At 53.6% G+C, this 12,532-nt stretch overlaps 1 protein-coding gene across 2 annotated transcripts; it reads right to left on the bottom strand.

Moving 5' to 3' along the window:
- Positions 1-4,520: 4,520 nt before the first annotated feature.
- Positions 4,521-11,987, bottom strand: TIMM50 (translocase of inner mitochondrial membrane 50). Of its 2 annotated transcripts, none has more exons than XM_069549073.1 (11): positions 11,723-11,987; positions 10,638-10,794; positions 10,083-10,114; positions 9,856-9,877; positions 7,931-7,989; positions 7,731-7,850; positions 7,248-7,352; positions 7,042-7,140; positions 6,229-6,385; positions 5,778-5,884; positions 4,521-4,730 (listed from the first exon to the last, which is right to left on the bottom strand). In XM_069549073.1, the coding sequence occupies exons 1-11, from the start codon at positions 11,828-11,830 to the stop codon at positions 4,629-4,631; spliced, it is 1,068 nt and encodes a 355-aa protein (XP_069405174.1). In that variant the 5' UTR covers positions 11,831-11,987; the 3' UTR covers positions 4,521-4,628. The 2 variants fall into 2 exon arrangements, with proteins under 2 accessions (XP_069405174.1, XP_069405175.1); XM_069549074.1 differs by having other exon boundaries at positions 11,410-11,854.
- Positions 11,988-12,532: the final 545 nt, after the last annotated feature.

Here is a 12,532-nt window from a genome sequence, read left to right as displayed (position 1 = left end):
GTGTGGCTAGGATGAAGATCCAGTGTTCTTTGTGGACCCGTGTGTGCGTGTGTATGCCTGCATGCTCAAGTATGTTCCCCTCCCCAAAACAAAGCCACCCTCCCAACTCCCTGCCCCCGCCCCCCCATCACAGACGCACCAGACGCCCCGCCTCAGAGGGGACTCCCAGCTGTATGTAAATGCCGCCATCTGCCGGGCGGCCGCGCCCCTCCCCCCTAGGGCCGCAGCTGGGCTGCCCGTTTGGCCTCCGGAAGGTGTGAGCAGCAAATGGGCAGGAAATTCTGTCCTCACGGATCAGGGGCCCGCTCCCTCCACTCTAGGATGAATGGAAGAGGGGGCCACCCCCGCGCCCTCCAGAAGCCCCTTAGTATTCCAGGACGTCCGCAAGGCCAGCCAGTTAGAGCAGATGTTCCAGCCCTCTGGCCATAATCATTTTACTCCGTGCCAGGTGCTGAGCAAAGCCCTTTAGATGTAGTAAACTTTTTTTTTTCCCTGCTAGAATTAAAAAAAAAAAAAAATCCTACTTAGAGGCTAATAATTAAAAAGGAAAATCCAAGTTCAGTTATGTACAGACATATTCTTCTTTTGGAGAAGGTGCTCAATCCACCACAGCTCAGTAGAGCCAGGCATACAGTGAGGGCTCTGGCATTTTTAATGAATAAAAGGACTCAATCTAAACAGTTTGTTCGTCGTCCTGAGGATGGGAGTCAAGGAGGATTTGGGCAGGGGCGGGCCGTGGTCAATTGTGCAGACCATCCCAGCTTTCTTTGCACAGATTTTCCTTCTACTTGTATATGCTTTCCACTTCCTCCTTTCTTTAATTCTGTTCTTACCATTCGGACTTCTCCTCCCGTGGGAGGCCTTCCCTAACACTCCCCAAGGGGGTCAGGCACCCCTTGTGTCCCCACAGCCCACTCCCCCCCGTCTCCTCTATACCAGCCGCGACCACTGTGGCTAGTAAGGTCTTTCTAAGCACACATCTGACCATGGCCCTCTCCTACATAGACTCTGCCGTGCCTCCCCAGTGCCTTCGGACTTCTGAGATGCCCCTGGTGGCTAAGATGGTAAAGAATCCGCCTGCAACACAGAAGACCTGGGTTCCAGGGAATGGCTACTCACTCCAGTATCTTGCCTGGAGAGTCCCATGGCCACAGGAGCCTGGCAGTCCATGGGACTGCAAAGGGTTGGACGACTGAGTGACACGTTCCCCGTACTCAACAAGTTCTGTGGCCCCGAAGCCATAGAACCTTGTAGATCACAGTTACTGGGAGGCAAATTAGGCCCTCTTCTGGGATAGGTAGAGCAGTGAGCATCCCATCCTAGGAGATACTCACGTGGAGTTTGGACAGCCGTTAGCTGTTGGGGAAGGCAAATTCCTGCCCTGAATCATAACTGGAAAAGGTAACAGATTCCAGGTCTGATACAGCTCAAAAATTTTAAAGATTGTAAAAACTGCCAGCCTTTATTGAGGGTTTGTGCCAGGCCTGTTTCCTGTGAATTCTCTCAGGTCTACATGTGTACCTTAAGGGCGTTCCAAACATCTTCTTGGCTGTTTAGGACTCTCCCTTATGTGCCCATCTTAGAGCCCACAGAAGGCCACGCTAAGGTGACATCTGAGCAAAGACCTAAAGGAGGGGAAGGAGCCCTATGGATCTCAAAAAAAGTTTACCAAAAGGGAATAGCAAGTGCAAAGGCCTTGGGGTGACCATGCCTGGCACTAATCTCTCCGTGGTTTGCCTCATTTCATTCTGATCTCTGCTCAAACACATCCTTCCGGGCCTTCCCTGACTGTTCAATTCAATCTAAAACAGTACTCCAGTCCCCAAACCACTCTATCTCCTTATCATACTTTTCTTTATGCATTTATTTTACCCCAAGCAATCAGACCATTTTCTGTCTCCTCTATGAAAACATCACCTTGAGAGCAGAGCTTTTTCTCGTTTGTTCACTGATGCACCCTCGTGCCTAAAATGAGGTCTGGCAGTTGGTATTTGTATTTCCTGAGAGAAGTCCTATTATTAACCTCTTATAAATGAGCAAGCTGAGACCTTGCCCAGGGTCACATGACTTGTGATTGGTGTGCAACCTGGGAATTATGCCTTAATGTTGGCCCAGTCCTGCCAACTGAAGGATGCCCTGATGCAGCTTGAGCATTTAATATAAACACCCAAGGCCACGTTGCATAAGCAGTGTCTCAGAGACCACCTGGCACCAGTCAAATGCCCTCTCCTCCCCTCCAGCTTTGACCAGGACCTGACTACACCATCCCCAAACCAGCACAGCAGCGGGGAAAACGCCTGGGGGAACCCACTGGACTGAAGCACTGCCCAGAGTGCTAGCCCTAATTCCCAGGGGCTACAGGCCAATGAACTGAGGTACTTCCTCCTTTCATGCCCCGTGGGTGGGCAGATCCGAGTCTTAGTTCAGAAGGCTCCGTGTGTCACCTCCTCTGGTAGGTGAACATTCACTTGCAATGGCTCCGTCCACAATCCACTCTCCCCAGGATCACGAGCCCCAAATACGTTGCATTCAGTTCAGTTCAGTCACTCAGTCGTGTCTGACTCTTTGCGACCCCATGAATCGCAGCACGCCAGGCCCCCGTCCATCACCAACTCCCAGAGTTCACTCAGACTCACGTCCATCGAGTCAGTGATGCCATCCAGCCGTCTCATCCTGTTGTCCCCTTCTCCTCCTGCCCCTAATCCCTCCCAGCAGTTCCTATGCAATATTGCTCTTTATAGCATCGGACCTTGCTTCTATCACCAGTTACATCCACAACTGGGTATTGTTTTTGCTTTGGGTCCATCCCTTCCTTCTTTCTGGAGTTATTTCTCCACTGATCTCCAGTAGCATATTGGGCACCTACTGACCTGGGGAGTTCCCCTTTCAGTATCCTATCATTTTGCCTTTTCATACTGTTCATGGGGTTCTCAAGTCAAGAATATAGAAGTGGTTTGCCATTCCCTTCTCCAGTGGACCACATTCTGTCAGAGCTCTCCACCATGACCCGCCCGTCTTGTTAGGAGTTTCCAACTCTCAAAGCTATGTGCAAAAACACAGGCCCTCCCTCAGTCTTGCAGATGCCCTCAAGCTAGGGTGTCCTGGATTTTGGGAAACTCCCTCTTGGATTACAAATGGTCTATCTCATGGTAACACTTCCAGGTGGGGGTGGGGAGTTGCAATTTTAAATTCCTTATAGACATCTGTGAGCTTTTAAAAAAAATCTACCAGAGTTCAAAAGTTCAATCTGGCCTGCACAGTTTCAAATACATTTTAATTATTTTAACAAATACGAGGGAAGCGCTTTCTAGAAGTATTTAACTAGTATTAGTACTAAACACTGGCTGGAGCTGGAGGCTAAGACAGCTGGTGGGGGGGCCTGCCAAGATAGTACAGGATAGTTCAGCCTGTGAAGAACCAATATGGCCTGGCAACAATAAGCTCCACTGAATATACATACAGCCTCAGCATGAGCCCATTTACTCCTCCCGACCACTCTAAGACAGGTGTTATCATCGCCATTTTAGAGCTGAGGAAAGGGAGGCAGAAAGGTGCTTCCGAGGTTCCCACAGCTGCCATCTGAGTGTCTTTGTGGAGGGTCTCCATCCACCCTCAAGCCTAGCCTGTGAGGTGAGTACTAGTATTTCACAGATGTGGCAATTGAGGCACAGAGCACAGAAGTTAACTTGCTCATTTGCTTGTGACCACACAAGTCAGGGAGTGGTAGGGCTTGGATCTGAACTTGGATTTGGGAGTCTGGAGGGACTTCCCTGACTGTCCAGTGGTTGAGACTCTGTGCTTCCGAAAACAAAGTGTGGAATTCACACTTAAATGATACCCAAATGTGTCATCCAATGCAGGAGCCAGGAGCCGCAGGTGGCTATTTAAAATTAATTAAAAAGAAACAAAATTAAGAATCTCATCCTTCAGTTACCCTCGCCGCATCTCAAGTTCGTCATGGCCCCACAGCCACTGGCAGCTGCACTGGCCAGTACATGGGGTGAACATGGTGGAAAGTTCCACTGCAGAGTTCTGCTAGTCTGCAGAGTTAGGAGCCAACATTTAAAACTGAGAGATTCAACATAAACATCCCCGTTCCTGGCTTCCACTGAAAAATCAGAACATCAAGCAACTCCAGGCCCACCTTAGGGCCCCAGCTGGCAGAGCCGGGCAGCAGCTGCCCCCTTGACATGAGGAGTCTCTGGTCCACGGTGCCCCACAAGCCCACACTTGATACATTTACACAGCAGCCTGGTGGCTCCAACCCCACAGCGCCATCCTCTTCTTTTTCCAAAGGGAATCTGGGGCCAAAGAGGAAGACACACTTGCGCAGACCACACGGCACACAGGAAGACACAGGCAGGGCAGGGTCCTGCCCAGGGTTTCAGATTCCCAGGCCAGGGTCAAAGACCAACCCACTCTGTGGTCGGCAGCTGATCAGCCGCTGTGGGATGAGGTCCCCCAGTGTCCCACACTGCACCCTGACATGCCCATCTGGAGACCCTCTGGACACTGGAGTGTGCCATCTGGGATTAACTTTATTGGACATGTGGTTGCCCAAGCCATGGTCTGGGAGCGCTGGGCCTCGGGCCTGGAACCCAGGCACTTAGTTTGCGGAGGCCCAGAGGTCAGGGCTGTTTGGAGCGAGGCCACAAGCGGCTCGTGAGAGAGCTGAAGAAGAGGTTCTGCTTGCTGGATTTGGAGAGCTCAGCCAGGCGCTGCTGTTCTTCCTGGAGTTGGGGGCAGACAGAGAGGAGAGTCAGCCTGAGGGCCACCTCCATCCTTAAACCTCTGCCCAGCCCAGACTCCTTTACCCACCAGCCCACCAGCCCACCAGCCCAGACACAGGATGAGACCAGACTGCAAAGACTGCCGTCAGACATTGGAAAAAGCCAGCTGTGAGCCACAGAAGCCCAGACTCTCATAATCCCCGTCCCTTGAACCCTGGGGACCTAGCCCAGGCCCTCCCCCGATGATGTCATCTTGCTCCCTGAGCCCCTGGTGCCCAGTCCTGAGCCCTAAGACCCCTGTCTGGATGCTGAGGGATGCCAGGCCCAAATCTCCAGGGACCCCTCCTCTGTGCCCTCAGGAGCACCAGTCAGGAACACAACCCCAAACCTGGTCAACCTGAGCCTAAACGCCTGGGAATCTCTTTCTCAATCTATATTCTTAGCCCCATCTACAAATGATGAGGATCACACCAAGGTCATCAGAACTTGCCCAAACCTCGGGCCAAGTGTCCAAGGATCCCTCTTCCCAGACCTGATCCAAACCCCCACCCTACAAAATACCAGGGCCCCCAGAACATCAAGGTCTCTGAAAAGAGAGACAGAAATGTTAGCTGCTCAGTCGTACCCAACTCTGTTACCCTGTGGACTGGAGCCTGCCATGCTCCTCTGTCCATGGAATTCTTCAGGCCAAAATAATAGCGTGGGTTGCCATTCCCTCCTCCAGGGGCATCTTCCTGACCCAGAAATCAAACTGGGTCTCCTGCATTGCAGGCAGATTCTTTACCATCTGAGCCACCAGGGAAACCTTCAAGGTCTCTGGACCTATCTCAAATGCCTGGTGTTTCCTGCCTCCTGTCCTCAAAGCAGGCTGTACGATCTATTGACCCCTCATTACAAGGGCCTTCGGGGACGGGTGGTGTGGAAGAGAAGGCCCTTGAAATGAGGTCACACAGTCAGATTGGAGACAGGTTGCTTAGGGCTCCTCCATCAAGAGCCTGGGAAGCTGATGGGACATCCCCCAACCACACTGGGGATCTGAGCACCCACCTGCTCTAGCCGGCTTTGCCGCTGTTTGAAAGCCTCCAGTGGGTCTTCCTCTAGGGCGTAGTGCTCCAGCACGGTTCGGACATCCTCCACACCATTCAAAGCAATGGCTGGGGACACAGCAGGTGGGGGTCAGCCAGGATGAAGGCCAGAGGGAGGTGGGGCCCACAAGGGTAAAGGTCACACTTGGGGGGGGGGTGGTTGGAGTTACATGGACCCTTCTCAGTAGCCTAAAAGGGCTCCCCCTGAACATTCCTGCGCATCCTCTAACCACTCCAGAAGAGCATCCCCAACATTCTAGGAAGCTTCTAAAGACTACAAGATGCTTATGGATCTCCTGCATCTTAAATCCCCAGTTTTCCATAAAAAACAAGCCAGGATCAAGCATCAATCATTCCTCTTGGGGGTCAAGGGCTTCAGGGTCAGAGGCCAGGAGGTCAGGGGTCAGCCTCACTCTTGAGGAAGGCAGACAGGTCCAATAAGACCCGGTCATCGGAGTTGCCATCCCAGGGCCGCAGGGCAACGCCGTTGTAGGGCTGTAGGCGGAAGGCTTCCTTCTTGCAGTCCACAACTACTACTCGGGCCGGGTCCCGATTCAGACACGAAATGTCCTAAAAGTGGGTGAAAGGTCAGGTCAAGGCCTGTGTTCCTTCTCTGCCAGGCAGGAAACCAAAGACGGGGAGAGAGGCAGATAGATAGACCACACACACTTGGTATCTCACACTGAGAGCACCACAAAAAGGCCTCTTGAAGACCAGGCTGGGATGATGACACCCAACCTTCCAGGGAGTGGGGAGCAAGCCACACAGACTCCTAGACCCGAGCCTGGGCACACAGACAGGTTGATTCGGAGGTTCCTTGGGGAGGGAGGTGGCCACTTGTACATTTAACCATAGGCCTCTGGTGTTTGTGACAGGTTGCAAGTTTTTGAATCGCTCACAGGTAGAGGTGCAGACTGTTCCACAGCAACACACATGGAGTCACACAAAGACAGGCACCCAGACAGACCCTTCAAGAGCCTCCATTACAACCCATTTCCCTCTGAACCTTGAAAAACTCCATAGACCCCTAGACCCACCAAGACAGTCAGAAACCCAATAGACGATCAAGACGCATGGGTATTTGGACAACAACCCATAAAGAGACCCAATTCACAGCCCCACAGACTCCTGGACCCCTATCACCAGTCACAGCAACAGATCCCAAGGCAAACAAGTGCCAGCTTTCCCCCAAATCCCAGAGGCCCACCATGGCCCCCACATGGCACCTTAACATGGTGCCCATCCATGTATCTCGTGGCGTCCCGGAACAGGCGGTAGGAGATGAAGCCGTGGGGGTCCACGCTGTCGATGAGTGGAAAGGCAGTCTGGGGGTGGGGTGTGGGGAAGAACAAGGTCAGGCTGAGTCCTGGCCCTGCAGCTCTCCCTCACCTCTTACCGCATCAACCACCCCAGCCCAGCCCCGGGCCCTCACCATGCCAGTCTCCGATGTAAAGATGACGATTTCATACAAAGGGGCGAGCTGCTGGAATAAGGTCTCGATGCCTGGACGCTTCTTAAACCTCCAGCCAGTGGCTAGCTGGAAATGCAGTGAGAACAGTGACACGCTGAGACCCAGAGTATTCTCTGTCTCTGTGGCTCGCGGAGGGATCCACAGGTACAGGGCTGTGACTGAGGGTCTAAGAGTCTGCAGGATCGGGTCCCCCAATAACAGCTGACTCCCCTCTAGCACTGACTGTGTGCCAAGGTACACCTGCAATAACCTACGGGCTGGGAAGCAGCACAGGCGAGGAACGCAAGGCCAAGGAGGGGTGACCCCTCTTCCCCAAGACCACAGAGCAGAATGGGGGCTGAACCCCAGCCTGGCTCCAGCATCTGTGCTCCTGACCATGTCACCACAAGCCAGCCACCCAGGCCTATGCGGTATCCCCAACCCGCTGCTTTCCCCAAGACACACCGACCACTCAGGGTGCAAGAGGACGCCAGTGAGCTCCAAGACCAGCGTGTATGGGGGTTGGTAGTACGGCTCCCGCAGAGGGTCTGGGAGAAGGCAGGGGCTGGTGGGCTCAATGATCATCTGTGAAAAGAGCAACCAGGTCTGGGTACTCAGACAAGGGGGGCGGGAGGATGGTGGGGGTGGGGTGGGCTCCTGCTCACCTGTCTGTAATCTTTGAAATATTTGTATGTCCGGCGCAACTGCTGTACCAGAATTGGATCTAGGAGAACACCAGGGCAAAAAGGGATTCCAGGATAAGCTGCTGCTCAACCCCCTGGACAAACCAGGGGTTTATCTACCAGATACAAACAGACCTAAAACACCCATCTGGTTTGAAATAGCTCATTTCCAAGAACCAAGGCAAAAGGGAATGACATCACTTACTGCCAGGTAGGAACAAATGTTTTTATTCACCCGTCAAGTTTTAATCTGAATACTTATATCCGCACATCACCCCAGGTATAAAATAGAATGCTGTATCTGCCCACTTAAATCCCGCATATGTATAAATAAATCTGCTAACATTATGGCAGTATATTTTGTCAACTCTGAACCTCTAGGTCTCCAGGTGTGCCCACTTTAAGCGAGTATGTGGAATCTAGATAAGCCACGATAAATACACACACCTCTATATGGGCTTCCCAGGTGGTGCTAGTGGTAAAGAGCCCACCTCCGATGCAGGAGACATAAGAGACTCAGGTTCAATCCCTGGGTCAGGAAGGTGCCCTGGAGGAGGACATGGCAACCCACTCCAGGGTTCTTGCCTGGAGAATCCCAGGACAGAGGAGCCTGGCAGGCTATAGTCCACGGGGTCGCAAAGAGTCGGACATGACTGAAGCAACTTAGCACACCACTAGTTGGTTCTCAACTAAAAAGCAATTTTGTTCCTCGCTTCCCAGGAAACTTCACAATGTCTGGAGACATTTTTGATTGTCACAACACTGGCATCTAGTGGACAGACACCCCAGACACTGCTAAGCATCCTACAATGCACAGGACACTCCCCTAGGACAAAGAACTATATGACCCAAGCTATCAATGTGGCTGAGATTAGCAAATCCTGGTTTAAAGCAATACACCAAGTCCAGTTTAAAACAGAAATCTTACATGACTCCCTATTTCAATACAGTATTTTTAGTGTAGTTAAACTACTATCTCTAGACCTGTCTTTTTGAAACCAAAACACTGAAACACCACTTAAGTTGTAAACACACACACTTTAAACCTACAGGTTTACCCGTTCACCTTAAATCAGTATGTTGACTTGTTTAAAATAGTATGACTCTACATCTGCCCAGTTAACACATACTTAGCTACCTGCCAAGTTTAAAGTGAAAGTGAAGTCGTTCAGTCGTGTCCGACTCTTCGTGACCCCATGGACTATACCCTACCAGGCTCCTCTGTCCATGGAATTTTCCAGGCTAGAGTACTGGAGTGGGTTGCCATTTCCTTCTCCAGGGGATCTTCCCAACGCAGGGACTGAATCCGCGTCTCCCGCACTGCAGGCAGATGCTTTACCCTCTGAGCCAACATCAACGTAATAACACGACGGCTTGCAAACATCTCCAGCACAAACAAGTGGCTTTCTGGACCTACCAGTTTTATATTTCTCTTGGGAAGGACCAGGTGTGATAGAATTGGCAGCTTCCCTCTACTATCCAATTTGTCAGAAACTCCCTAAAAGCTGGCTAATCAGAAGGCGGAGAGGGAGGAAGGAGGCATTGTTTTGGAAATGAGCTGGATGGGCTATGGCCTGGTGGGAAAGAGAGGCTGTCATAAACAAGGGGGTGAGGGGCTGCAGATGCTCAGATCTAAGGCACAGGAAGCCATGTGTCTGGCAGAGAAAGCCCAGTTCTCCCCCAGGCAGTCCCACCTACCCAGGAGTCCCCTCCCCCACTGCCCCTGACCATCTGCTCCTGGGCTGAGGGGCCAGGGAAGGGGACTGGAGTTCTGTATGCCCCTCTTCCCCCAAGCCATACAGCTGCTGACTCCCCCACCTCCCAGTGGAAGTGGGCGGGGGGAACCAAATGGGGAGGGCACAGTAGAGAGGGTCAGGGGACCCCAGAATCTACGATTGTATACTCACCGTTGTCGAATTCATCGGGAATCTGGGAGGTAGAGAGAAAAAAGAAGGGTTTGGGACGGCAGAGGCAAAACCCAGGCAAGGAATCTCCGGGGCCGTGGGAGGAGCAGGCAAAGGTCCCTGGGAGGGAGGGTTCACTCCAGACCAGAAAGGAGCCTGAACAGACCAGATGGGAGGAGACCCACAGGATGCGACCCCTGGTAAGGCCTCTGTGTCTCTCTCCCACTCACCTTGGCACCATTTTCATCCACAGCATTGTTTCCTGCAAGGGAGATAGTGATGAATGAGAAACTTGAGGCCTGGTCTCCTGGGACTTATGGGAGGAAGAGGGCAGAGGGCCTAGCCTCCTGGGTCTGAGGGAAGGGGGCTAGAGGTATGGTCTCCTGAGAAAGAGGAGGGGGCTGGTAGCCAGAATATCTGGGTCTCTGAGACAAGGAGGGCTGGGGCAGGGTCTCCTGGGTCTCTGAGGAATAAAGAGACTAGAGGGAGGACTGGAATTTTGGGTGCTGAGGGAAAAGGTAGCTTAGGGGGCTGGTCCAGACCTCTTCTTCCCCCCTTTAAACTGACTCCCTATAGCTTAGTACAGGAACCAACTAGAAGGAGTAGAACCTTGAGCAGAGGGGTAGTAGGGGGATTTCTCTCACTTCCAAGTTCCAGTTGGCTGCCCTGAGGGAGGAGCCAGGGAAAGAAGATGGGTGAAGTCCTTAGGGGAAAGAGGGGGCAGTCCCCCCAGCAGAACAGAGGGCCAAGAGAACATAACTGGGGGACAGGGATATGTTCCTCACCGAAGATATAGATGACGCTCACGGTCCCACCAGCCCCAAGCAGCCCAGCGAGCCAGAGTGCCACTTTTTTGGCATAGCTGGGACCCTCAGAGCTTCTCTGCTGCTGTGGTCCCTGCGTCTGGGCCTTAGTGCCTGCTCGGCTCCCAATCTCTGCAACCTGCAATTGAGAGGGGGTAGCTTGGCCAAGAAAGAAGAGAAACAAGGTCGGGGTGTTTCCAGCACCCTGGTCTAAGAAGAATCAAGGTTGAGAGCCAGGAAGAGGACACCCATATGGCCTCCAGGTGTTGTGTGCCTAAAGGGGCAGGTAGGGGACTGGGTCTCTCAGAAAAGTCAAGAACTAAACTGGCGCTATGATCCCAGGGGTTCAAGAGATGACAAGCCCGGGGCCCAGGATCCTACAGAACCGGAGCGCGGGTGGAGAAGCAGGGCAGGGAGATACGATCAGGGACCCTGACTGAACACTGACTAAGATTTCTGGAGCAAGCCACTGAAGGCCACGCAAGAGGACAGGACGGGGAGTTAAGTCCTCCGGCCGTCTGGAGCTCACAGTGGCGTATGGAGGGGGACGGAAGGGAGGGGCAATCGCCTGCTGGGACTTGGGGAGCAGGGCACAGAAGTAATGGACCCGGAGGTCAGAAGGGCAGGGTCTCTGTCAAGATGGAGGCAGGTCGAATCAGAAGACCTAGCAACACCACCAGCACCACGGCGGGGAAAATACCGCGAGGCCAGGCTGGGACTCCAGTGTCCTGGGCCCCTCCCCTTCGAGTATTACCTGAACCGTCACCGAGACAGGAGAGCAGGTGACCCCTCCTTCCCCGGCGCCCACGTGGGGTCGAGAAGCTGGGGTCCAGAAGAGGTGGGATCCAGAGGAGGTAAGGTTCAGAGGACACACTTGAGTCCCCAAGCATCTATCCCAGGGAAGCAAGGGCTGCCAACCCCGGGAAGCGGGGAAGAGACTCAAAACGCGCGTGGCGTTCCATTCAGCACCTTGAGGTGCTGCGTTCCAGAAGCTCCGGGCGGCCCCGGCCCGCCCGGAACCACAGGAAGGAGCCCCAGCACCCGGGGACCAACCCCATCCGGCTCACCTGGTCCGGGGCCCGAGGGGGCGGCGTCGCGAGCCTCGCACACAGCCCCCGCGCGCCTTGCCGGAGCCCGCTCCGCAACCGCAGGAACAGCGCCGCCGAGGCCGCCATCTTGCGCTGACGCCACGCGGCCCCGCCTCCTCACTCTCTCCCCCCGCCCCGGGCCGGGGCCGCGGCCAATGGTAATACAGGGGCGGGGCGGGTGGACGGGAGCCCGAGAGAGACAAAAGGCTGCGGGCTGGGAGTCTCCCGCCGTCACGTCCTGCTCAGGCCGGAGGGCGTTCCAGCGCCCACGCCACAGGACGGGGCGGGACACCCACTGCCCGGGGTCAAGCGGAGGCCATAAGGAAGGGACCCAATTGTTGCTGGATTTGTCCTAAAAACTAAAAGCCAGCTTCACACACCTTCCTCACGAGCGACCGAGAGGCCTCATCCGCCTTCCCTCCCCTTCTCCCAGCCCTTTCTTGCTTGAGTTTCCTAAACTGGGTCTGGAAAGTCAGCCAGTTTCATGGAGGCTCAGCCAAACGAACCGCTGAGGGCTCAGGGTACTGAGAGGAAATCCGAGAATTAGAGGCTACGGGAGCCATGATTAATCTTCCACATGTAAATCACCACACGGCATTTAGGGATAAATACTAAGATAATAAGGACTTCCCAGGTGGCTCAGTGATAAAGAATCCGCCTGACAAGCAGGAGACGCAGGTTCCATCCCTGGGTGGGGAAGATCCCCTGGAGAAGGAAATGACAACCCACTCCAGTATTCTTGCCTGGAATATCCCATGGTCAGAGGAACCTGGACTACAGTCCACGGGG

This window comes from Ovis canadensis, chromosome 14, assembly GCF_042477335.2.
Source record: "Ovis canadensis isolate MfBH-ARS-UI-01 breed Bighorn chromosome 14, ARS-UI_OviCan_v2, whole genome shotgun sequence".
In the NCBI taxonomy this organism is placed as follows: Eukaryota; Metazoa; Chordata; class Mammalia; order Artiodactyla; family Bovidae; genus Ovis; species Ovis canadensis.
The sequence above is the reverse complement of the archived record's forward strand: the minus strand, read 5'-3'. Positions and strand labels throughout refer to the sequence as shown.

Excerpts from the sequence above, each read along its gene's own strand:
- TIMM50 (XM_069549073.1), bottom strand. The coding sequence starts at position 11,830 with ATGGCGGCCTCGGCGGCGCTGTTCCTGCGGTTGCGGAGCGGGCTCCGG. Across the intron at positions 7,851-7,930 it reads ATTTCAAAGATTACAGACAG|ATGATCATTGAGCCCACCAG; the intron begins GTGAGCAGGAGC and ends CTCTTTTCACAG. Across the intron at positions 7,141-7,247 it reads TTACATCGGAGACTGGCATG|ACTGCCTTTCCACTCATCGA; the intron begins GTGAGGGCCCGG and ends CCCCACCCCCAG.